Raw genomic sequence first — 25,233 nt, forward strand, 5'->3', positions numbered from 1 at the left:
ATCAGCTTTACTGTGCCCATGCTGCATCTTAACAAGTACAGAGCCTGGTGGGCCGGTATAAGATTTAGCCGCTCCGTCATTCGGGCGATTACCTCCGTAGCACTGACGAGTGCGCCTGCAACCGCATCATCGTGGAGTGGCGCACCGAGGTAATGCAGATCCTTCAGCTGGGGACAAAGCAGGTCTGGGTACGCATGAAGAAACGCGTCGTACACGGTTTGGCGTTCTTCCTCGGAGCCTCCGATAACCATCAGCTCGCATTTTGCTATATTAAGCGCTAGCCCGCGCACTCGTAGCGCCTCCTGCAGTGAGCAGAGATCGTCAAAGACATCTTCAGGGTCTCCGCCGAGCGCATCATCGTCAAGAAAACACTCTTTCAGCTTCGACTTCAGGCGTTTGTGGGGTCCAATAGTTGCAAGGCAGTACAGTAGCGGGCCTAGAGGGTCTCCTTGCTGGATGCCCGCCTGTGAAGATACACTGTACATGCCGTGTAACAGTATTGATGGTTCAGCGTAGCACTGCCACACAAACTTATAGTACTCCGGCATGAACTCTTCGGCAGATTTAAGTATGTAGTTTCGGTCAAGCGAATTGAAGGCGTTCTTGACATCTAGTTTAAGGAAAACCTGTGGCTTGTTCAGAATTGCAGCGTCTTCGATAAAACTGCGTGCGGCATGGACAGCGGCCTTACCGGTATCAGCAGTGTACTAATATTTGCAAGCGTTCCAGGATAGAGTCCGTCTTTTTTTCTCTAAAGCGAGGCGCTCTTGGAAGCACGTTTTTGGGAGGAGGGTCAATAATTAATTGTTATAGTCCACACTGTCCAGTACACACCGTAGATTACGTAATATTATAGGGTATAGCAGGTATTGAACAGTTGCTGTACAGTACATGGGTCGACGTATACGTAGATTATGTTAGTTTTTATGCATGCACAAAATAGTCATGGACTCCTGGCCGGTCTCAAAAACCAGTTTAATACAGTACAGATATAAATATAGATACCATGCTGTAATTGCTATTCATGTACAGTACCTAAATGCGCACTTACGGTTAGCAGGCGTTATGCTGTTACTAGTCATGTCGCGGTTAACACAATGCATTTAATTCGTGCAGTAATTTTGGGCATACCATATTAATTAATATTCAGCAGCACCACAGTTTATGGTTATTTACGATTAATTTTATCGAGTTATACGATTGTACTCGTACTTCGCGTTCTCGTATTTATGTACTCGTACAAAAGAATCAACAATGCCACTAGTGCCGCCAAACCGTTCTTGCTGCCATTTCGCCCGCGGCTTTCCAACGTTTATAGTACTTATAAGCCATAACTACAAGTAATAAGTTGTACAAATTTACAGTCACTGCCTGTACCAAACTACGTCATATAATTTTGTTGAGGGCTTATGGTTCGTTAAAAGGGTAAAAGTGTTCCGAAAGGATGAAGTAGCCTAGCTTACAGGCATGTGAGGACATTAATTTTCACCGCAAGTTTGGAGGTACAACAACTTACGTGCATCCGTATCCGATGTTTAATTAAAAGCGATAGAAGTACTTACCGTATGCCTGCGTTTTTCTTTGTAAACTGTAAGCTTTAATTTCGTGGATATCCAGTTACTGCAGTACTTATCGTACTGACATTAGCTCGGCAATGGCGTGGCGGAGCAAATAAGCGGCCGAGTTTTCTCCTGATCTTTTTAACGCTTTATTTATCAGCTTACACTTGAGCATAGGCATAGCTTGTAAGCACTTATTTATCCCCTTTATGAGCTGTTGATCTTCCCGAAACTACGCTAGTGGTTACCGTCAAGGTATAATCGAGATTCATGAACAACGCAAAACCCATATCATACGGATATGCATGTTACTAATGCAGCCCGCAGCGGCAACAAATTGGCTGTAATGTCTCGCACAGCTTGCGGCCATTGATTATTACTTTGCGGATTTTTACGGACGATCAGCGATCAGTTGCTTTGAATAACTTGCTAATACACATTTTCGTGCGGATCGCAGTAGTGGAGTCCATACCATCAACACGGTGTATAGAACAATGTGGAGACGGCGCAAATCCAGTGTATACGAGACCCATCGTCCACGCGAAGTGCTCAACAAAAACGAAGATGATTGGATGGTAAGTGCTTGATGTTGCGGTTTGTCTTTACTTATTGACTGTAATCTTGAAAACGGCAAGCCTAGCCGTCTAAACCTTTTGGAACGATAAGATCAAGCTGTTGGAATTGCCTGCAGTTAGTGTCCACTGTCCAGTGTAATCCTGGTAGCTGCTCCCGATTTCCCGTCAGGGAGCCGTGCCCTTCAGCCAGACATAATTGCCGAATCCATTTAAATGTGTCATTCGGTTCGCCTGTTCTCGGTGTGTAGTAAACGCTTGCCAACTACTTGCGTATTTCTGAGAAATCATATTTATCTGCTGGGAAAACGATGTGTAAAATAGGTCCTTCGTATGCTACGTTCGGAATTCAGTCCCGCATCAGTGATACGATCCGCGTTTGCAGGTAGAAACTTGTGGCTAACGCGAATCGTTACATGTTTTCCACAATTAGTAACATCCGCACATTTTGCCGCTTGGCTGCCGATGGCATGTGTATTTTGGATCACGTTAGCGGCAATCTGTTATTGACTTAAAATTCATATGCTGTGCCCGCAGCTGTGGTGGAAATATGTTTGGTTGATCATTGCCGTAAATTATTACGGTAAAGGTAAATGTGATGGTTTTAGTACGCCGATCCGTACGCCACCGTCCTCTTTAAGAAGATATTATGCTGGATTCTGATCGTGGCATCCGTGGGAATTTTGGCAGTTGTGCTCCTTATATGGAGACGGGACTGGTACGTGAAGCTAACATGCCGCCGGACTACTGTCGAACATGCCAATGTTTTTATACTCCAGGTGAGCGCTTACATACAACTTTTGCGAATTTTAATTTCTGGCATCAGCAATAACGGAATTTTTTAGGATGCTTGCGAAGAACTAACTGTGAGCTATGTGTACAATATGGCCAACCGAGAAAAGTATTACCGGTAAGGAACATTTTGCAGAGCCATTAGTGAATTGTTTTTAATTAAAGTGAGCGCGTGGGGGGAAACAAGTTTTTGCGTTGCAATGCTGTATTTTGATTACCCAAATGGAATTTGTTCTGCGTAATAATGAAGTTTTTAGTACAGCTTTATACGAATTGTGATAACCTGAAGAACAGATGTTGTTGCTCTTATAGAAAGCCGCCACAAGGAAGCATTCTTTCTAATGCACCGCTTATAGCTCCCATCAACGGCCGAAAGGTATGTATCTATACTACTTCTATAGATATCCATTGCTGTTAGAAAAATCTAAAAATTATTTAGATACTATCCATACGTGTATTTATGGCAGACCATCGATGTACAAACCGCAGTTGCTTGAAAAAATAAATTAGTAATTTTTTTGTTTAAATGAATAAGCTCGGAGTGGTAAAGACCAGAACGAGTGAATTAAATTACCGGTTTTCCGTGGTTCACCGTATTCCTTGGCACTTTGGCAGGGTGAATTCGAGGAAGTGAAAGTGCTGACGTATTTCGATTGCAAACGGGTGCGATACATCTGGAATACGGATACGAATGCGTACGAGAAACTGTTGGGCATTCCCGATGTGCCGATGGACTATTTTGATGAGCAGAAGGGTCTGGATGACATACAGCGCTCTGAACGGTACACCGGTAATTGTAAACATTCTAACTGACGGATTCATAAAGGAAAACATTTCGGGCAACAAATAACTAAGCTGACTTGGCAAATGTGTTGATGACATATTGTTAGTTGGACGCCGAATGTTTGCTCTTTTTGTAGTCTGCGATTGTTTGGACTGAACGCTATTGTCATCAAAATAGATCCATTGGTGAAAATTTTGATCAAAGAGGTAAGCAAACCTCCTACGCGATTTCGTTGTGGAATTACGGGGAAATGCATGGTGAACGTGCAGCTTTGCAGGGATTGACTCCGTTTTACGCGTTTCAAGTCTTCAGCATTATCTTGTGGTACTGCGAACCGTAAGTGAAAGCAGTGAGTACTTACTCGTAAACCACAACTATCAACAAAATATTCTTTTTAACCTTTGCCAGGTACACCGTTTATGCATCGGTGATTCTGGGCATTTCTTTGTTATCGTTGGCATCACAGGTAAACTTGTAGTACTGAATGACCTTTACGTTTTTGGGATACTGAATGTCTGAAAAGGTTAAAATAAATTTCGATTGATTTTCTTTAGGTTTTCGAGACAAGACGCCAACAAGTTGCTCTCCACAAGCGTGTACAGGACTTCGATTTAGTAACTATCATGAAGAAGAATGGAGAAACTGCTTCGGTTAAAAGCGAAACTTTGGTACCGGGGGATATTGTTATCATTCCGAAAACTGGATGCAAAGTTGTCTGCGACGCGGTTCTCCTCAGTGGTCATTGTATTGTCAATGAAGCTTCCTTAACAGGTGTGCTGATTGGAAGAGTGTAACTCTACGTATGACGCCGGCATTGTACCTAACACCTGTTTTTTCCAGGTTGCAGTAATTAATACTGTAAATTGTAACACGATTTTGATTTAGGTGAAAGTATTCCCGTATCCAAAGTTGCCTTGGCCTCATCGGATAAAGAACAGTATTTTAAAGCGCGCAGCTCGACGAGGCATATTCTGTTCTGTGGAACGAAAGTTCTGCAATCGCGTGCTGGGACAGATGGCTATACAAAGGCCTGTGTAATACGAACCGGTATGCCCAGAACCACTATTACTTTTTGGAAGTCGTTTTAAGTTTAAATGAAAAAATCCGTTATGAGTTTGTGGCAGATGTTATGGATTTTTTCAGGATTCATGACATCCAAAGGTGAACTGATACGCAGCATAATGTACTTCCGGCAAGTTGATTTCCAGTTCCAAAATCAAACGTTCTGGTACATTGCTGTGCTGGGGTTTATTGCTCTTATTGGAATGATTTACTCTATTATAGTCGAAGTGAGTATCCTCCAGTTCATTTCGCTACAACAACACAGGAACAACAACACTAACCAAATTGTGCTTTCAGTTGCCACGCCTGTATACCGCTGTTACACCGGAAGAAATCACAGCGGCACGCCGCGAAATAGCCATTCGTACACTGGATGTCATCACCATCGTGGTCCCTCCTGGTACCCAACACCCAGATTCATTATCTGCAGCATCCTGCCTTATAGAGACATTTTGTTTTCAGCTCTACCTGCCGCACTAACGGTTGGAATTATATTTTCCCAGTGGCGGCTGAAGAAAAAACAGATCTTCTGTATCAGTCCTCGCATCATTAACATGTGCGGATTGGTCAACCTTGTTTGTTTTGATAAGGTCTTGTGAAGATTTTAATGCTATCTTTTATTCTTCAACTGATTTGTGACATTTTAGACAGGTACTCTCACGGAAGATGGTTTGGACTTGCATTCCATTCTTCCAGCCGAAGCCACTGAAACCGGTCGCTCTCGGTACAGAACCAGCTGCTAGCGCGGCTGTTTATCTTCTCAAGAAGTTACATAACGTAGTAAACGTACAATAATTTGTTTGCAGTTTTATTGAAAAACAGGCAACCCAGTTTACGGATATTGATAAGCCGCTCGTACGATCCATGACAGCTTGCCATTCTTTGTCCATCATTGATAAAGACGATTCTTTGGACTATCATGGAGATCCCATAGTTGGTGATCCGCTGGATCTGATCATGTTTAACCACACCCATTGGGTAAAAACATTGTACCGAATGCAGTGAGCATAAATAGGCATTGTTTTGCAAGTTATTACTAAGAGTGTTTGCTTGCATTTAGAAACTCAGTGAATCGGAAGTCGCTGGGTTTGGGAAGATTTTGTACCGTGTGGTATCGCCCACCATAGCCACCATCGGACGGAAATTTCAGGTGAGTAATTTTATAATGAATTATGACTGACGTTGTACTTAACTGGTTACGAAACGCGGTATAGGAGCAAGCCATGATCGTTTTATACAAAGAGTATCCCTTCGAATCCACTATGCGGCGAATGGGAATGATTGGTTACAACACCGCGGAAAGACGATTTGAGTTTTACGCCAAAGGGGCAGCAGAAAAAATTATTCCTCTTTGTAATCCAGACACTGGTAATTTTAACATCCTATACAGAGTTTTGGCTTATCGATGCTTATACAAGAATTATGCGATATGAAGGTGCCGAAGAAAGTTAACTTGAGCAGTTGATGACCTGTTGAAAGCCATTGCAAAGACCTTTTCTGTAGTTCCCGCTGATGCTCTCTCTCGATTGGAAGGGTTTTCTTCCCAGGGGTTTCGTGTTATTGCTCTGGCATGGCGAGTTTTGGACGGGATGGACATTAATAATGTGGGAAAACTTACTCGGTAAGTTGTATCTCTGTAATTTTATAACGGGGGGCGTAAGATCTAGAATTACGGGAGCGCCATAGATATAGGCCAACATCAGCTTTTTACAATAATTATTATTATGGCAAATCGACTACGGGTGCGAATACGTATCGTACTTGCTGTTAGGGGAGTGGCCGAACATGACCTGCGTTTTGTTGGATTTATCGTGTTTGAGAACCGCATTAAGTCGGACACCCCATCTACCATAAGCGAACTGGAGAAAGCCAATATCCGAACAGTTATGTTAACGGGAGACAATATGCATACAGCTATTGCGGTGGCCGGAAAATGCGGTATCGTCCGCGCCAGTGAAACTCTGTCAATTGTTCAAGGAGATGAAAAATTTATCAACTATATTCCTGTGGAGCAAGTCACATCTGACAAAAATGGCAGCCATAAGGCGAGAAGACAAATCACAAGAGCATGCATTGGGCTAGGTTTAATCGGTCTTTCCTACATAGGAAGCAAAGCATTCTGATATGGATCCCTTCGGGGGCAGCGGTGAACACCAGGTGCTGGCGGTGTCCGGTGAAATGCTGGAAATCGTGAAAACCTACCATAGCCACTTGTTACCGCAGGTATTTCAATATTTTGTGCAGAGCTCTCCTGTTATCTGATTTGTAAATTTCATTTTGTGCGTTTATACTGAGGCATATAAATGATTAATGATTTTGCAGATTATGTTGCGGACGGCTGTTTTTGCCCGTGTTTCACCGTTGGAGAAACAGTATGTAGTGGAGCAGTTCCAGGGTGCCGGCTATCAAGTGGGCATGTGTGGTGATGGAGCCAACGACTGCGGTGTAAGAAACACACTTGGCAATATTGTGGAACATTTAACTTATGTTGATGATGGCACTTTTGCAGGCACTCCGAGCTGCTCATGCCGGTATTTCTCTGTCGGATTCCGAGGCCGCAGCCGCTGCACCTTTCACTAGCACCAACCCGAGTATTCACTGCGTTGTGCGAGTATTGCGAGAAGGCCGCTGTGCCTTGGTGACCTTTTTCGGGGTATGACACCTTTCATCTAGGTCAGTTGTATTACTAACATCGACATGTTTTGCAGATTTTCTTCCTGATGGCGACCTACAGCATGTGTCAGTTTATCTCCGTTGTCCTTTTATACTGGGTAAATTTCGAGAGAAAAGTGTTTTCAAATTATTACGCTCTCTTGATCGCAATCTTCCAACAGATCGAACAAACCCTCACGGATATGGAGTTTCTCTACGAAGACCTATTTGAACTGACCGTTCTGGCCATTGTGATTGGTTGTGCCTTACCTTATAACCGCCTGACGGCCGATTCCGTCCCGTCCAGTCTAAAGTCTTTCCCCTCGTTGTTCTCCTTAATTGGACACGTCCTCCTTTTGTTAGCCGCGCAGATTGTAGCTTTCAAAGTTGCTCCACTGGTACCGTGTAATCCTAACGGGACAACGATTGTCTGTCCGCAAGTAAAAGCAGATGCAGCCAGCGACGCAACCACCACGCCGGCTCCGGTTCTTAACTTAACAGCGTTGGCGGTGAACTTAACTAGCGGGAATTCAACGGATAACGCCACAGCACCTGCCGAGGTGGGGTGCTCGTACGAAGGTTACGCGGTATGGACGGTGGGCATTCTACAGATTGTGGTGCTGTCATTTATCTTCGCCCGAGGACCGCCATTTCGCCGACCATTCTGGAGAAATTGTAAGTTCTGATAGAGCGGACGATGGCCTAGTTTTTGTGCAAATACGCTTGAGTTAGTAGAGTACAGTGCTTCCCGTCCGCTGTTGATTTAGAATTCCCATTACGTTTCTTCTTTTTGAAAAACTGGAATGCAAGATGTATGAAGGATTCCAGAATGTAAGACGTAATAGATGAATCAGATGTGGTGTATAACATCCTATTCAACGGGGAATTTGTTTTATTAATACATATTTTCCACAGATCTCCATGTCATCTTGGCCGTTGGTATGGTTGTTTTCGATCTGGTGTGCATGCTGGGTCCTGATCGCAATTTGGCTTACGGAATACAGGTGCCATCGTGATAGCATTAACATTGCCGCCTTGTTTTACTGCGTAATTGCTTTGCTAAATCCGTTCTTGAACAGCCGGTGTTCAATTTTCATATGTATTGAAGTTAATTGTGAAACAGCTAGTAGTTCAGAATTCTTATGTACCACAACTTTGCAGTTATAATAACCTATGTATTACTTACTTATCTTGACAACTTTCACTGCAGACAAAAGCTCATGTTATATTACTCGTATATTCCAGATGGATGCGCCACCACCCGAATATATTGGATATCGTTTCATCTTTCTGGCCATCGTGATTATATGGGCCATACTAGCAGCTGCTTTTGAGGTAACTTATAAATGACTTAATCTACTTAATGTGCTAGAAAAACTTCTTTTTCTTGCTTGTGCCGCAAATAGTATTGATTTAGTTATGACTGGTAGATACAGAATCATAGACCTATTTAACCGACACCAGATTATTGTGTAGATGCTGATTGTGGAACGGCTAGTGGTTCGTTGGCTGGATAGAAGTACCAGATTCAAAAAATGGCGCTCACGGCGGCGTGCCGATGTGGAAGAGGAATTACGGCTGAAGGCCGACCGAGCCGAATATCGTCCTAAGGACGGACCGGCTAATGGCGTGACCTTTCAAAACAAAGCTTTCGTGCCGGACGAGAGTTCCACAGCTAATTTAACGCGACTGGATCGATGAGACTTATATTTGATTGCGAGTACCAGAGTTTATTTATGTAAAGAGTTTTACTTTGTATTTACAAGTTTGATATGCGTTCCGGTTTTACAGGTTTTAATTTTACCGTTAAAAGGGCAGTAATTTGCAAAGAGTTTGTCTTATTCAGGAATACTGTAGTTGGAACTTTTAATAGTCATGATGCTCGTATTCCAGGCGTTTTGCCGAAAGTATAAATTGTCCCACTCTGTGACAGCTTGCCGAATATTCGTTTTTTATTAAAGAGAAAATAAAGTTGAACTTGGAAGTCGTCTGGCTCAAAAATACAATGAGCATTTTCAACCTTTTCTTTTGAAGGCAGTTTGTTACCTACCATTTCCATACAAGTACTACATTACACTGGCAGCTGCGGGATGCTGTACAAATAGAAAGCGTAAAAGAACAGTAGTTCCAGCGTAGAACATCGCAAGTTCTGCAACTAACGCCCGCCGCAGATGAACTGCAAAACTTGAAATTTCTTCAACAAAGAATCCAAACACACGAATTACATTGATAAGCATACTAAATTTATTTTCATGATTAGGTATTGATCACATGCAACATAAAAACCGGGATTCTGGGGTAATCTTTGTACGAATTCACATTTATTGCTATTTTTTCTGGGCTGGTTTCTTGTTCATCACAGCACTGCGGACTGGATCGCCAATACCGCCGTATAACGCTAAAAAATATTGGTTACAGGTAATGCTGCAATGTTACTTGTTGTGTTATGATATACTTAAGTTGCTTGCGAAAGGCATGCCTATGATTTCGCGCAATCATTTGGTATAGATACGATACTCAAGTAATATTGCACACTTACCGCTAAGCCCTGACTGGACAACAGCCAAGAGGATAACCGCAAGTTCCTTCTTGCAGATTTTCCCGTCTCCATCCATATCACAACCTTTAAGCACGGCTCGCTTCAGCTCTTTAAGATCGTGGGTGGAATAGCTCTTATCGCCTTGCATGGCATCCAAAAGGTCAACCAGCAGATTCTCGAGTTCTTCCCCGTCTAACGTCCCGTTGTGATCCTGATAAAATGTACGTCTTCAACAACCGCTCTTTGAAGGTGTTGTTACATTCGTACACCCATTAAAATACAGCTGACTAAACTGCAATAATCTGAGGCTTATAGTGACTGACAATTGTAGAAAATTTATAATGCATGCAATAAAACTACATTTTATTAAAATTATCATCCACCCAGTTTGGTGCGAGAAACCGATTGTACTTTACTTAACCACTAGCCAGGCGGTATGTGTACGTTTCTTGTTGTGCATTATGCGCGAAAATTTTCGATATTCTTTACCTGGTCATATCGCTCCAATATTTTGTTGATGTCTGATTGTGTTAACCGCTGCAACTGTCGCGCCTGTACAGATCTTTCAGTTGATAACAGCTCAAGCTCATTGATTGATCTTGGAAAAAGCTATGTGCGCGCACGCTGTATTATGCTGGCGATGATTTTTACCTTGTCCAGCACTAGCTGCACCGAATTCTCCCGAGACGGAAGTAACCTTGAAGAACACAGTTTTGCATGCTGACAACTATATAAATTCTATATAAGTTTGACCCTACTACCCAAGTTGCCGCACGCCGCATGGAAACTTACCGAACCACCTCAGAAAGCCCCAGTCGCCCATCTCCATTTGTGTCATATAAGGTCATCTGGTAAAATTTTAATATGCTAATTTGCATTTTGCAGTGAAAATTCAATATAAAACAATTCGTCCATGAAAGGTCAACCAATTTTTATCTCATAAATTGTAAAAAAGGTCAAACCAGTTCATGAGCGCACGACACTGCCTCACATGCGCATTCAGGATTATCAGTGTATTTTTCGTTCTACATTTCAAAGATGGCCTTCGGCTGCAGTCTAGCGCCAGTACTAGTTAAATATCTGTTTGTCAAATTTGTCATTATACGAACAGAAAGATGGATAAGTCAGTACTTACAACAATTTTTGCAAGTTCCGTTAGTTTCTTGGGATCCATTTGGCGTTCGGGGTGGTTTTTAGTGATCAGATCGTGTAAGAACAGCTGCAAGTGGAGATGCGAAGCTGACCTAAGTATTTGTTAGAAAGCTACACCGAATAAAATTTTACCTTCAAATATCGATAATATTTTTTAAAATTTAGTATTAGTATTAGCACCAAAGCAAAATGGAAATTTTTTCGCATCAACAACGAAAATTTCATAAATACCTTTAGTTCTTCCATTTCCAAATGTCCACTACCGTCAACGTCGTACTTTTGCCATATCTGCAAATACTCTGTAAATACTCTGTGCACTACGGTCTTTTTATTGAATTCTAATAAACACTACATAGATTTGTTATTTCTGGCATAGTATAATTTTGAAAACAAGAAACTTTTAATTTTTGTGAACAAGTTTAGACTTTTTTCAATATATTTGATAATTTTGACTATAAGAGGATATTGTCACAGTGTACAATAAACAATGTACGATAATATTTGCACCTACGTACTTACTTTGACATAGTCAAGACCGGAAGCAGCATCCATTTCATGGTCTAAAACTACGCGGAAACATTCTTCCACCGGTAAAATCTGTGTTAGCTGCAAAGTTAAAACCGTTAAAATTGTTCTCCAGACATAAAATATCTGTACAATTGTCGAGAACGATGCACATAAAATATCTGTACAATTGTCGAGAACGATGCACAGATATTGAATATCTGTGCATCGTTCTCGACAATTTCATCTATCAGTACACTAAAATATTATATACATCACTAGTATATATACAAATTGAATTGTTCTCCGTTTTGCTGCAAAGTATAATTCTTAAAGTTAGTTTTATGCTTTTCTAATGTAAGAGACACACAGCGCTCATAAAATCAAATTATCAGAATACATTATTAAAAAACTGACGCAGTTATGTGCTGAAAGTATAAGAAAGCAGAAAGCGACATCACGATGCTTATATAAGCATTTTTGTTTTTAAAATGAACGTAGAAAATTTTACCATCCAAGGCTGTCGTAAAAAATTTAACACGGTTAGAACTTTTACCTCTCTTATGGAAATTTTCCCATCACGGTCTTGATCAAATTCTTCCATGAAAATTTGAGTAAGTTCCCTTAAGTCGCTTTCAGATATCGTTCTAGCCTATAACATAAAGATAATTTGCGATCGTTGAAGAAGTACGGGGTATCTAGTTTCGGTTTGTAAAATATTGGCCACATCCAGTGATTTCCCAAGTTCCAGACGGCCGGACGGGATTATTGCGCGGAGCCATTAATCCAATCAAAACGTATGCCACATGCCACGAAAATGATAAATAAGATTGTTTGTAAAAAATTTTAAAACTAAAAATTGGTTTTTATTGTAATTATTTGACTAACCTTATTGGCGGATGTGACAGAACGACCGTGCTCAGCAGCCTGTGCGAGGCTACTGGCTTCGGAATTGATGAAGTCCCGCAAGAAGCGTGAAATTTCCTCCCGCTCCAGATAACGATTTGCTACATTATCACACGACTATATAATTGCAGACGTATGCTTTTAACTATTGCTTGAAGATTTTCATTATTTTTTCCAGTCATAACGAATTCGAACAATACAATCATATGTTTTGAAATACAAACATTTTATGTGAACGGGGAGTTAATGAAGCCTCATTGTGAATGTATCGAAGCGCCAGATGTGCAGAGTACATACAATACAAAAGGCTGCCAAACCCATGCAGACAATCGAGCTAAAAAATATTATATGAAAATAAACAAAAATTCATAGAAAAAATAAAATTTTAATAAAAAAATAAATCACAACTTTAACAGTCAAATTTACATGAATAACTAACCAGCATAAGTAATCACAAAAATTTAAAGACGTATGCATTTAACTGCAGTAAATTGTGGACATGTTCATGACCTCACACTAACGCGAGAACCCTTATGCCGTATGGTGTTATAAGGAATCGCGCAAAATAAAGACACTCGTACATACTTACTGTCAATAACTTATGTACCCTGATATTGTTGAATTACCGTCTTGATCATATTTCGTCCAGATCTTCAGAAATCCCGTTGCAGTAACCGGCTGTATATTGTCACGAGTAATATTCCATCTGCTTTCGATGAATTCTCGGGTTTTCCATCCTTTGCGTTTTGGCTCAGCCATTGTGAGCAAAAGTAGATTATTTACTTTAGTTTGACAAAATAAAGGAAACTATTGATTTTCTGTAATCACCAACACTTTATATGCGAGATCAAAAATCAGGCACCTATGAAATAAATATGTTTACTGCCCAAAATCATTAAATCGTATCGACTAATTTGAGTGCTTCTCCGTGAAAACTGACGAAAAAAAACATGAAACAGCTGGAAACAGCGATTATTACCAGGCGTGATGACAATTTCCACCAAACACACGGACATAGTTGAAAAGATTGAGCGTCAGCGGCAAAGAAATGTAGGTGACCGGCGGGCGAATTTTAGTTTCTCTGGTACCGTGTAAGTATTTAAATGGTAGATACAAAGTTTAGATTAGGTTTCTACCGTACTGTACAATACATTCGTATAGTCTGTAGACTAAACGAATTTTCTATACTGTTGTATGTAACATACATACGAGCACGGAGCACATACAACAAACAATGAGTAACAGGTTGTTCAAAAGAAGTATACTTAGTATAATTATATCGTAAGTATTGTATTCTACTATTCTAAGTAACGGCAGACTTGCAGAGCTAAGAAAATTGTACGTAAACAAAATGATTCACGTTTAGAAAGAGTAAAACGCTTCTGGCTATCCATGTTTTTTGTGGTGACCTCAGCAGAGTTTGCCAATAACCAAGAGGCTTTAGAGTCTTAATTGTTCGTATGCCGACATTATGGCACATTAGTTGCTCGTAAATAATCAAGGATAATTCTGACAACAATGCAATTTCAGATCATGACTTCTCCAGAGCTGTATCGTGCCATCGCAAACCAAGGTCTCAACTTCTTCGCACTTGAAAACCCTCTCACAAGGAACAATCCAAAAAAAATTTATTTACATGTTTGTGATGTGGAACGTCATGCTAGATGCGAAAATAATATGTAACGCGTGTGAAACCGGTATAATAAACGATTGCGATTGGATACGGCTTCTACTACTATAGTACTTTACGAAACTTACGCCACTCCCAACCTCACTTACTCCTCAGTTGTCAACCTCCTCAGTTTTGTTTGTTCCGGATCCGTTAACGGCCACTTTATCGTTACAGGAAACCAGTGAAAATAACAAAAACTGTAGAATATTGATCAGATACTGTGCAGTGTGCAGGTACTACTGCACAGCTTTCTTACCAAATTTCAGATTGAAGGTGGTATCGCAAGGATAAAATCTTGAATTTTTCAGGGTAAAACAATTAACGATGAGCATTGTACAGTATTTCCACACTGCAGTATTAAGATAAAAACAGCAATTTTTTTAATTGGTGTTACCGTTTTCTGTTTTCAAATTCATCGAAAAAAGCTGTGAACTCGTAATCAGTGACAACTAACACTAATTAGCTTCATTTTGTTTAAATTAAAAAGCCTTTCGGCATTAACAGAATGAAATGAACCCTGCATGTCGTAAAGCACTGGTGTTGTGTCAGAGCTGCAACCACTCAATCCGCACAATCAGCAACGGGCTGTATTATACGAGTACTTACATTAAATTTTAAGTTTGCAATAAGTTTAAGCTAAGTTTATTTAAGCTATAATTTTTGTAAAGCAATAAGTTTAGTTTTTCTTAAAGTTTTTTTTACTTATAAGTTTGAATTACAGCTTTCTGTAGTGCCAAAAATTACTCACTACAGATGCTTACAGCTGTCACATAAAACATTCATGTATCCAGTAACATTATTCCCGGTGCTAGATGCGAGTACCGTACAACAGTTTGCAATGAAGGTCTTGCAGTTCGAAATTCGCGGGTGAACAGAATATCTTGGCCTATTTGCCACTGCATTTATTGAAAACGCCCATCAAGCACTTTTAGATCATTCCGCAAAATAAATCCCTAGACAATGGTAGAAATTCATCCAGTTTCGTCTGAGATTCATTAATTCGAATAATAACCGATACGGAACTCTGAATCAAGGGTTACGAACTTGGTGTTAAACGCTCTCATGTACTGCCAATAAAATATGGTAATAAAATTTTACCGTTGTGCATTCAGTGACCTTTGTAAACCTGCATGGAGTGTTAAACGAGACCACATAAACCTAAGCAAATACAGCGAACGTTTTATAGGGTCGTTTTAGTTTATTACAGATTGTTTGATGCTTGTTGTAACTGTCGAACACGAACCGGATAAACGTATGTTTTTAGTTTTGTATTGCACAAAAGTTTGCACATTTACCGCACTTACGGGGATTTTGGTTGCTTCTGTTTTTGTCATGAAAAGCACTATTTAGGCAGGTCAGGTGCATTGTATCCTATAATACTGCGACAGGCCGTTATCTATCATATATTTGTTACGTAGCAATAGTATGTGATTCCTGCATTAGTGAAATTTTTCGTTAATGTTGAGAGGAACAACATAAACGTCTCCGGCATTCGAAAATCTAGTAATTGCTAAACTGCTAATCAAACAAGCCCAAGCGTCAAGCTTGTAAAACAGTTGCAAGTGTCGTTGACAAGAGATGTTCTTATTCCCGAATATAATCGTACTCTTTAACTCTTCGCCGATTTTCGCTTACTTCAACGCTTTGGTCAACACTCGTATCTGATTATATATTTTAAGATTTTCATTTAAACGTTCAATATAGCTTTACTCCATAAACCAGTCGAACTCTTTCAGAACAGTTGACTGTTTGATTTTGCGTTTGCAGTACAAGTTGTCCAGTAAAAATACTAAATTTTATGACGAAACATTGTGGCATAAGTCGGGCATTGAAGAAATTTCCAATCTGTGATGTTGCAGTTTTTCCCGGCAGGCAACGGTTTCGCGGAAGACGGATGTGCACGCATCGCCGGTGTTATCTGGAATGCTATATTTTTATGTTAGTTCCTGACTGACAGGTGCCGCAGTGACGTTTACTTTGAGGTTTTTTACGATCATTTTACCGTAGCGACTTCCCGCCGACGCGGCGATAAGAGTGGCTTACATTTTCGCGCATTCAGCTGATTTCCGTTTGAAGCAGCAGCATCGCATACTAACGTGCGCCCGGAATATACATTTCAACAATGTACATCGTTCATGGCGGCGTTTGTTAACCAACAACGGCGAATAAAAATCGCATATTTGCATTACGGTGTTTTTTTTTCCGCGATGGACTTCTCTCTTTGAAATTTTATCACAAACCATGCATTTTGTCAATGTTGTTCGGTTAAGCCGGCAGAACGCTGATGTCGCTGTGTTTGTCCAGGCACAGTATTTTCCCTTGTGCACATGTGCAATGATTCCTTTAAGGATATTTTTTTGTTCAGCTGTAACTCGGTTCTAACTAGATAATATTATTGTTCACCGGTATTATCGCATTGTCGGGGATTGTGGATGAATGGATGTAAATGTGCGGATTTCGAAAATGCGGTGATTGTCTGGAAACTGGTTGCGACTGTGCGGCTGTCTTTTTATTGCATTCTGTACATTTTAACCGGCAGCAGTTCCCGTGCTAGCAGGGTTTAGTAGGGATAGTCTGCTGTGTGCAGCATGAAGCAAGAGGTCACAGTTCTCAACAATGGCGAAGATGACCGCATGGTAAATTAATAGCAATAAGCCAAAATTCGCTGTTGTTTTTGATAGTTAAATGTTTTATTAGCAACACTTCTTGTTTTCTATCTTTTTTTGTATATGACAACCGCAACATACCGCACTGTGTGGTTGTACCGCACATTTACTGATCTCGTAATTTTTTGAACTTTAGGTTTTCTATATTAGCATGCACATAAATTCTGGTTATCTTTTCATTTTGCAATGTTTTTGCGCACTAGCATTTTATGCGTACTGATTTCATTTATTACTGCCAGATTGCCAAAATCGTGTTGCCACCAAATGAATTTTGTCACCGTTTGGCTGTTAATATGTGAATATGACACTGATGCGCTTTATTTCTCCAACAGGAAGTGCTGCCTTTTCGGAAGAGTTCAGCTTTACAGTTTGTGCTGGCATTATGTATAATATGTACCGGAGGAATTTTTGCCATTTTACTATTTTGGCGGAAGGACTGGTATGTCCGATTGACGTGCAGAAAGTCCACGCTGAAAGATGCCGACACGCTAATATTAAAGGTATTTACACACTTCTGTATACCCTGTTAATTTTGCATATTTTGTATGTGGATTTCGAAAACAATTTTAGCCTTGAAAGAGCACAAAAATTTAATTAAGAATACTATCTCAGCCAGTGGAAAGAGGTCAGTTCTACGATCGTGCATGTCCACCGGAATTCTCAGTGCATGTCCGTATAGACGAGACGGAAACATTTCGATTAAAAACGTTCTGTGCAACAATCATCGTTAAGGGCCTAGAAACCGATTCGAGCTAATTATGCAAATGTGTTTTTTCGAGATTGATTTGGTACGTATTTTTAAAGCCAAACCTACCAAGCACTAGCACAGCGGCAGTTAACCTAAGTAATCCAATCTGACGAGAAGACACAAAAGTTATGAACTATTACAAAATTAAAGTAATATAAAGGTACAAAATCATTTCCAAAGTACGAAAATTTGCTATGCATTTCTTTATTTTCAGGATAGTTATGACCAGCTCTTTGTTGGTCATATTTATGATCTCGCTGACAAGCTGACATTCTACAGGTACTTTCCAGTGCAATACTACTTTGTGCAGTAATAAAATTTATAAAATATAAACAGCTGAAATGAAAAAATTTTGTGATAAAATGTGCTAATAGCATAACACCATCCATCTTCCATTAAATCTGAACCTGGAGACTAAATACTTTTTTCAAAACTTGCAGGGAGCCACCAGAAGACACCATTCTGGAGTCCGGGCGTGTTTTGAGGCCGTCTTCAGAAGTAACAAATGCGGGGTGCTTTTATGCAATGCAGTATCTATATTAAATAAAAAATTAATATGGATATAAAGATATTATGTACTGAAATGCAATTTTATTTTACGTAGTTGTACACTATATGCACCGAAAGCAAATATTTAGAGTCACCTGATTTTTACCGCATTAAACGTTTCAGGGTTCCTTTTTACTTGTTAAATCTCTTCGGTATTTTGACTGTCGTCGCGTACGTTACATCTGGGATGAAGAAACTGAGAAATTCGAAAAACTGTCGGGAAACTATGATGTATCGACAGATTTCCTGTTATCACAAAAAGGCCTCAGCAAAGTCGAACGCTCCCACCGGTACGACGTACATGTACAGAACTAACGACTTTTTTAAGCCGTGTTAGAAATTATGATACATTTAGCTATGATATTAGTTATCAGTAGCGTTAAGCTCATGCTTCTAAGGAATTATGTACACAGTACAACTGATAAAAGGTTTTGGAATATAATTTACTCGAAAGCTTCTCTTGATTTGGCCAAGGTACACCGATGAAATAGTTTTTTGATTGTGATGGTAGAATATTGCTTGTATTGGCAGTGGACCCTGCCACTTGATTTGCCCGTTTTTGTTCGCACGTGCATTGTTCAACAGGTTGAAGCTTTTTGGCGTCAACGCAATCGTGGTAAAGCTCAGCACCATTCCGCACATATTGATGAAAGAGGTAAACAAGTGTGCATTTTTAAACACTTATGATTTTGCTACGATCGCACTCGACACTTGACTGTGTTTTTGGCTTTATTCACCATTAAACCATTAATATTAACTGCCTTGCACTGTAATGAATATAGTCTATATTAGATACGACCCTGTGCTCGTACAATAGGTACGTAACCGTGCCTTACCAAAACAACGTGACAACGCCTTCAAAATTAGAAACTCTTTAGAGAAAACCTTTTAAACAAACAGATGTGCTTAATTAAAATGATGTTGCCGTTTGTCGTCACACAGTATACGAGTAGGTACGAAAACAGTGACTTACGACATGAAGTGCCAGTTTAGAGACTTCTGGAATAAATGTGTTGTACAAGTATTTGGATGATGATAATCGCGAAAGGCACTCACCGCTTTATTATACCGACATCGTGCTGTTTCCTTTTTTTATAGGCAATACGTGTATATTGTGTAGCGGCCTCAAAAAATCAACTGTCTCTTTAACCTGATATTGTTTTCAGACTCTTAATCCCTTCTACCTCTTTCAACTGTTCAGTATCATCCTGTGGTTTAACATCGAGTAAGCACGCATTTACTGCTTGAAGCCGGCGTTACCGGAAAAAAAATTAACAAACTGACCGTGTCGTGAATGACAGATACTATTACTATGCCGGCATTATCCTGGGCATCTCCCTGGTGTCCTTATCGGTGCAAGTCTTCCAGATTCGCCGGCAACAGCGCGCCCTACACGACCGGGTGCAGGATCAGGATGTGGTGCATGTGATGACACGCGAAGGCACCGTGCAGCCTATGGCTAGTCACGGCCTGGTGCCAGGCGACATTTTCGTCTTGCCCAAAGAGGGCGGACCGGTCACCTGTGACGCGGTACTTATTTCCGGCCAGTGCATCGTTAATGAAAGTTCTCTTACCGGTACGTTAAATCTGTTTCCCGTCGAAATCGGAATCGCCAAATAAATTAGTTAGGCTATTGTGGGAGCGAAAATTGTTTTGGAACTTTTGGCCAAGAGTTTTCGGTTGTTTAATTCTTTTCAAGACAAATTGAACTCATTTGTGGTATTATTAACAACTGCAATTTTATTATAGTGTACTCTGATTTATTCATGAGCTGCGAAGCGGCGTACGGCTTATTTTGAGAGGACTTTCAAATGTATTTTGCCGGCATATGTAGTACAATCACGATACATATGGTACTAGCACCGGTACCGGCGGTACCACTCTGGCCGCTATGATCGAATAATACAAAATTATTACAAATATTATGTCATTTGTGTGCATTGTTTGAAACAATAGCACTTCAAAAAATATTCGTGTTGAGATATCCCCGTAGTTTATTTGTATCTTCCAACCCTTGTGCAATACTACAATAAAAAATAATTATTTACATCTTTTTCTGTTATCATCCTCATCCAATGTGTTTCGGTATCTAGGAGAAAGTATTCCGGTACCGAAAATCGCCATATCCACAACCGAGACCAACGAGAGATTCAGCATACGCCATCACGGTCGGCATATTCTCTTTTCGGGAACCAAAGTTTTGCAGACTCGAGGAGATGGCGACACTCCCACAACGGCGATTGTTGTACGAACCGGTAGGCTGTAAATAAATCGTTATTGGCAGAAAATGAATTTAAAATAACTAAGTACTTTATTGTATAAGTAGCAAGCGTATCGCTAATTAAATTAATCCGTTGCAGGATTTATGACGAATAAGGGTGAAATCATACGCAGTATAATGTATCCGAAACCGGTTGACTTTCATTTCCAAAATCAGACATACTATTACATTGGAGCATTGGCTTTCATAGCTCTAATCGGCATGATTTACTCCATTGTGGTCAAGGTATATAAAACAGCACAGCTAATACCCCAGAAATACGAACACTTTGCTATTTCTTAAAAGTTATTGTATCCAGATTCTGGCTGGAGAAGAAGCGCGCTACATCGTTCTCCGATCGTTAGATATCGTCACGGTTGCAGTTCCGCCAGGTGCGTTATTTCCCTTTTAAGTGCTACACTGAAATAAAGGTTTTAATTAGCAAAATAATACTGTACCTAATATGGTGCCCGTAGGCGATAAATTCCGCCCAAATGATACAGATTAAAACGTACCGAAGTTAACGTTACCGAAGTACAACGTTATAGGGTTTCGTAAACGATGCACTGTTTTGTATTTCCGTGTTAGTATACTTGCTGATACTGTATTGTACTTCACCTTTGCTGTAGCACTTCCGGCCGCATTAACCATCGGCATCATCTTCGCGCAGCATCGTCTGAAGAAGCAGCACATACACTGTCTCAGCCCGCGCACCATCAACATGTGTGGCTTGATTAATCTAGTGTGTTTTGACAAAACCGGAACTCTCACTGAGGACGGATTAGGCCTGAAATGTGTGCTCCCGGCAAAGGACGCCAAGTGCGTACGAACAGTACCACGATTTTATGCACAGTTGCACAGCATGTGGGCGGATGCTCCACTTAAGGCATATTTACGAACAAACAGAATATTTTATGTAACGATGTTTCGTTAATGAACAGATTTCGGGAACCCATAGAAGACTTCCAGAACAGCACCGATGGAACACCGCGATCGGCCGATTCGCCCTTGATTCGCGCTTTAGCTGCCTGCCATTCTCTGGTGGAAGTACAAGGAAAGCTTCTGGGCGATCCTTTGGATGTCATTATGTTCGAAAGTACAGGCTGGGTAAAGTCTGACAAACTTTTGACAGCATTTCAACGACGCATTGTAATAAAATAACAAGTGTAGTGACTAAGTGTACATACCCGTATGCATACTGCAGATGCAGTAAACTAAACGAAAAAAATTCCGATGTTAAATAATTCTATCAGTTTACAGATGTAGCAAATTTAAAAATTGCATAACATACGTTCTGTCGACAAATATAATGCAGGTATTCATTAGGTTCTGGAAGAGAAAAGTGTCATAAGAAATGTGAGCGAAGGGACAAAAACAGTAAAAATTACAATGGCCAGACCGAAAGAGGACCAAGTTGAAAAAGTATGTAAGTTAAAACCAGAAATCGTTCTGACAGATTGCTGTTGGATTTTGGACTATTCGCAAAACGCTAACTGATGCAGGGTCATGGCGGTACGCACGTGGAAATGCTGCGAGAATTTCCCTTTACATCGTCATTGCAACGCATGGCCGTCATTGCACAAGTTCAGCCTAACGCCGAAGTAGAATTCTACGTAAAAGGCGCACCGGAAAAGGTCATGGCGATGTGCGATCCTCACTCTGGTATGCAACAAAACTGCAGCTGAAAAGATACACCAAGTTGAATCTATTCTTCTACCTGAACATTCTTAAAAATGTATGCTATTTTTCATTAAACACTGTTTGAGTAGGCATTAATCTGTTTACAGTTCCGGTCGATTTCTTGGATCAGTTAGCACATTTTTCAAGCGTGGGCAATCGGGTCATTGCGGTAGCTTATAAACCGGCTGGTCATCTGGAACCACATGTGATAGCCAAAGTCAAAAGGTCATTCATCGCAAAACACATAGAGAAATCATCGTATTGTTTGCAATATGCGTAATTTTTCATGACGCAGGTTTGGTTTGTATTCAAATAGTAATGCGCGCGCAGTGCAGTTTTTAAATTAAGCAACTAAATTTTTTTACAGGGAAGAAATCGAGCATAATCTTCAGTTATTGGGGTTGGTGATATTCGAAAATCAGATTAAACCAGATACACCCGGTGTCATCCGGGAGCTGCAGAAAGCCAACATCCGCCCAGTGATGCTGACAGGCGACAACTTACAGACCGCCATCAGCGTGGGACGGACATGCGGATTTCTGGAAACCACCGACACGCTAACCATATTAAATGCGACAGAGGAGGGCGTTACATGGACACCAGTGGAAAGCGATGACCCTTACTCAAAGGTTAGTAACACTGTTTTTTTAAAAGCGCGATAACATCAAATCTAACAGTGTATGTTAAAACATAATTTAGAAAACTGTCAACGGCAATCTGGCTTACAACTGTAAAACTCCGGTGACCTTGAAACACCACATAGCCATAACAGGACCGTCACTGGAGGCCGTCAAAACATATCACAACCATCTCATTCCGCTTGTACGAACCTTATTTCGTACTTTCATACGTCAAGCAGCGAAAATTTATTAAAAATGCACTCGTCTGGGAGAATTTTCTATTTTTAAATAAATTTTTTGCCTGTCATTACAGCTCTTGTTAGAGGGAACAATTTTTGCTCGGGTATCGCCGATTGAAAAGCAATACGTTGTGGAGCAGTTGCAGTTCGTCGGTTACCAAGTGGCGATGTACATAAGTAACCACTGCAGATTATCTCACTTCGTTATATTTCTAATGCATATCAATGCAGGTGTGGCGACGGGGCCAATGATTGCGGGGTTAGTAAACTGCATTTGCCGGTTTATTACATTTGTAGATTTTCAATGGCAAAGCATGTTGCGACTTACCCAGGATTGTATTTCGGTACAGGCATTAAAAGCTGCTAATGCCGGCATCTCGCTATCGGAGACGGAAGCTGCCGCTGCTGCTCCATTCACCAGCACCAATCCCAGTATCATCTGCGTTCCGCTTTTACTTCGCGAAGGGCGCTGCGCACTGGTAACCTTTTTTGGCGTAAGTGGATCAGTACATCATGGAACCGTGCACAATAATTTATTAATAAAATATTTGCGATAATTTGATTTTCACAATGATTGCAAGAGTAGCTGGATTTGGATGTTGCTCATATTAAAAGACCTTGCATTTTTGGGCTTATAGATTTTTTTTCTCATGGCCACATACAGTCTATGCCAATTCAGCAATGCCGTCCTGTTAGCCTGGGTAAGTACTATCTTGATTTCCACACATTCAAGCAAGCATTAGGCAGAAAATTCAGTTTTAGCATTACGCAAAAGGTCACTGTTCATTACCAAAAAACCTTGTTTAGATTCGGAGCAATCTGTCGGATTTCCAGTATCTGTGGCAAGATCTCTTCCAGTTAACCATTCTCTCCATTGCCTTTGGGTATACCGCACCGTACCGGTGTCTGTCAAATACCCATCCGCCCTGCAGTCTTAAATCCTTCCGCTCCATCTTTTCTCTTGTGGGCCATGTAATCTTGGTGTTAGCGGCGCAGACGCTGGCCTTCAAGATTGTCGCCTACCAACCGTGGTATCAGTCGTTCGATCAGCTCCACGCCAACCAGACGACGATTGCCGACAATGATCGGTTCCGGTGCTATGAGAATTTCTGCGTGTGGACCATTGGAGCCATCCAGATTGTGCTACTGTCATTGGTTTTCGCGAGAGGGGCGCCTTTTCGTCGAATAATGATAACAAATCGTAAGAAGCGGGAACTGAAAATCTTGCACATCTTACAAATTTTTTCTAGTATCAAGACTGCCTTTTTCGTAGCGTTCCACGTGGCTTTAGTTGTAATAACGCTGACCTTTGACCTTCTGTGCATGCTTGGGCCACCAGAACCCGTAGCAAACTGGCTGCAGGTACGATGAATGAAATAATATTGGAACTACTTAAATAATCTGCTTGCGGACCGAGTTGTACTCGATGGCTCAAGCAATCCTTCTATTGGATACAGTTGTTGGTGCCGCCGGATCTGAAATTTCGCTTTGTCCTCCTGGGAATTACCATCGCATACTTCGTCCTCGCGTTGCTTTTTGAGGTACGTATCAACACTAAACAAGGTGCATCCATAATAGCATTGGCACGTACGCTATGTCTATCATATGTGCTAAAATTATTGATTGTTGTTACGTATGCTGTAAGTTAAATTTGTAACCAAAACATATCTTAATAAGAGAAGTCAGAGAATTATGCTGCTCTGATAGGAGTTTGAAGTCTGTACATCTGACATGTACTCCCCTATGCTGCCAGATAAATAGAACTCTGGTTTTTTTTCGCCTCCAGAAAGTAATTCTGGACATTCTCATATCGCAAGTGTTGGCTGCCCGAATGCGCTTCCTGCGCTCCGGCTGGTCGGAAGACGTAGAGTCCGGCATTCGCCGGAGTGTGCGTGACAATCAGATCAACCATAAGCAAACGTTTGGTGTTGGTAAAAACGGTATGAACGGACTGACGGCCTGCTATTCCAATCCAACGTTTCAGCTGAACGAGCTTTCTGCAGATGGTGATGAAGAGATTTTAAAAGAGAAAGGGTTTACTTGAGAGATATTTTCACAAAGTATTTTTCTATAGCTTATATGTTGCGCAAAACTGTGACAGAGATTTTATTGCTGCATATATGAATGTACCATGTACGTTACGCAATGAAATGAAAACGTACCGCAGTGGTACAACCACAGATCAAAACTGATTTGTTGATGGCAATACCAGAGTCGATGATAAAAAGCTTGTTCTGATTATGAAAAATCTTAGACAGTGAGATAATAACTTAAAAC

At 40.7% G+C, this 25,233-nt stretch overlaps 3 protein-coding genes across 4 annotated transcripts; 2 read left to right on the top strand and 1 right to left on the bottom strand.

Annotated features, from left to right (window-relative positions):
- Window positions 1–1,330: 1,330 nt before the first annotated feature.
- Window positions 1,331–9,399, top strand: LOC129591887 (polyamine-transporting ATPase 13A3-like). Its single transcript, XM_055487741.1, has 27 exons — window positions 1,331–2,134; window positions 2,740–2,910; window positions 2,977–3,041; window positions 3,236–3,299; window positions 3,539–3,705; window positions 3,844–3,913; window positions 3,985–4,043; window positions 4,116–4,173; window positions 4,262–4,478; window positions 4,593–4,754; window positions 4,851–4,996; window positions 5,067–5,169; window positions 5,232–5,359; window positions 5,417–5,493; window positions 5,576–5,747; window positions 5,830–5,919; window positions 5,984–6,137; window positions 6,273–6,390; window positions 6,541–6,814; window positions 6,876–6,992; window positions 7,092–7,214; window positions 7,279–7,422; window positions 7,478–7,540; window positions 7,604–8,096; window positions 8,337–8,425; window positions 8,667–8,756; window positions 8,898–9,399. The coding sequence occupies exons 1-27, from the start codon at window positions 2,054–2,056 to the stop codon at window positions 9,120–9,122; spliced, it is 3,720 nt and encodes a 1,239-aa protein (XP_055343716.1). The 5' UTR covers window positions 1,331–2,053; the 3' UTR covers window positions 9,123–9,399.
- On the bottom strand, window positions 9,302–13,710 carry LOC129591888 (calbindin-32-like). Its single transcript, XM_055487742.1, has 11 exons — window positions 13,149–13,710; window positions 12,505–12,623; window positions 12,173–12,268; window positions 11,632–11,718; window positions 11,344–11,400; window positions 11,096–11,179; window positions 10,753–10,808; window positions 10,612–10,657; window positions 10,450–10,512; window positions 9,961–10,171; window positions 9,302–9,819 (listed from the first exon to the last, which is right to left on the bottom strand). Exons 1-11 carry the CDS (start codon window positions 13,279–13,281, stop codon window positions 9,749–9,751), a joined length of 1,023 nt encoding a protein of 340 aa, XP_055343717.1. The 5' UTR covers window positions 13,282–13,710; the 3' UTR covers window positions 9,302–9,748.
- Window positions 13,711–15,664: 1,954 nt separating this feature from the next.
- On the top strand, window positions 15,665–25,192 carry LOC129591916 (polyamine-transporting ATPase 13A3-like). 2 transcript variants are annotated; one of them, XM_055487793.1, is made up of 26 exons: window positions 15,665–16,830; window positions 17,193–17,360; window positions 17,823–17,887; window positions 18,049–18,106; window positions 18,281–18,447; window positions 18,743–18,812; window positions 19,324–19,382; window positions 19,459–19,733; window positions 20,251–20,412; window positions 20,518–20,663; window positions 20,737–20,809; window positions 21,047–21,236; window positions 21,359–21,524; window positions 21,744–21,839; window positions 21,920–22,079; window positions 22,205–22,322; window positions 22,465–22,726; window positions 22,797–22,919; window positions 23,031–23,125; window positions 23,188–23,215; window positions 23,307–23,450; window positions 23,595–23,657; window positions 23,764–24,157; window positions 24,230–24,318; window positions 24,414–24,497; window positions 24,743–25,192. In XM_055487793.1, the coding sequence occupies exons 1-26, from the start codon at window positions 16,783–16,785 to the stop codon at window positions 24,998–25,000; spliced, it is 3,561 nt and encodes a 1,186-aa protein (XP_055343768.1). In that variant the 5' UTR covers window positions 15,665–16,782; the 3' UTR covers window positions 25,001–25,192. The 2 variants fall into 2 exon arrangements, with proteins under 2 accessions (XP_055343768.1, XP_055343769.1); XM_055487794.1 differs by lacking the exons at window positions 15,665–16,830; window positions 17,193–17,360 and having other exon boundaries at window positions 17,841–17,887; window positions 18,049–18,120.
- Window positions 25,193–25,233: the final 41 nt, after the last annotated feature.

This window comes from Paramacrobiotus metropolitanus, unplaced genomic scaffold, assembly GCF_019649055.1.
Source record: "Paramacrobiotus metropolitanus isolate TYO unplaced genomic scaffold, Prichtersi_v1.0 Parri_scaffold0000049, whole genome shotgun sequence".
NCBI classification, from domain to species: Eukaryota; Metazoa; Tardigrada; class Eutardigrada; order Parachela; family Macrobiotidae; genus Paramacrobiotus; species Paramacrobiotus metropolitanus.

What these genes read in the sequence shown, in the direction of transcription:
- LOC129591887 (XM_055487741.1), top strand. Translation starts at nt 2,054, where the DNA reads ATGTGGAGACGGCGCAAATCCAGTGTATACGAGACCCATCGTCCACGC. An exon ending in ACTGAAACCGGTCGCTCTCG is followed by an intron (nt 5,494 to 5,575) that starts GTACAGAACCAG and finishes ATTTGTTTGCAG; the next exon opens with TTTTATTGAAAAACAGGCAA. An exon ending in ACAAAAATGGCAGCCATAAG is followed by an intron (nt 6,815 to 6,875) that starts GCGAGAAGACAA and finishes TTTCCTACATAG; the next exon opens with GAAGCAAAGCATTCTGATAT.
- LOC129591888 (XM_055487742.1), bottom strand. Translation starts at nt 13,281, where the DNA reads ATGGCTGAGCCAAAACGCAAAGGATGGAAAACCCGAGAATTCATCGAA. An exon ending in CCGGTCTTGACTATGTCAAA is followed by an intron (nt 11,401 to 11,631) that starts GTAAGTACGTAG and finishes GAGTATTTGCAG; the next exon opens with ATATGGCAAAAGTACGACGT. An exon ending in GGGCTTTCTGAGGTGGTTCG is followed by an intron (nt 10,658 to 10,752) that starts GTAAGTTTCCAT and finishes GTGTTCTTCAAG; the next exon opens with GTTACTTCCGTCTCGGGAGA.
- LOC129591916 (XM_055487793.1), top strand. Translation starts at nt 16,783, where the DNA reads ATGAAGCAAGAGGTCACAGTTCTCAACAATGGCGAAGATGACCGCATG. An exon ending in TAATGAAAGTTCTCTTACCG is followed by an intron (nt 19,734 to 20,250) that starts GTACGTTAAATC and finishes TTCGGTATCTAG; the next exon opens with GAGAAAGTATTCCGGTACCG. An exon ending in AAGAGGACCAAGTTGAAAAA is followed by an intron (nt 21,840 to 21,919) that starts GTATGTAAGTTA and finishes TAACTGATGCAG; the next exon opens with GGTCATGGCGGTACGCACGT.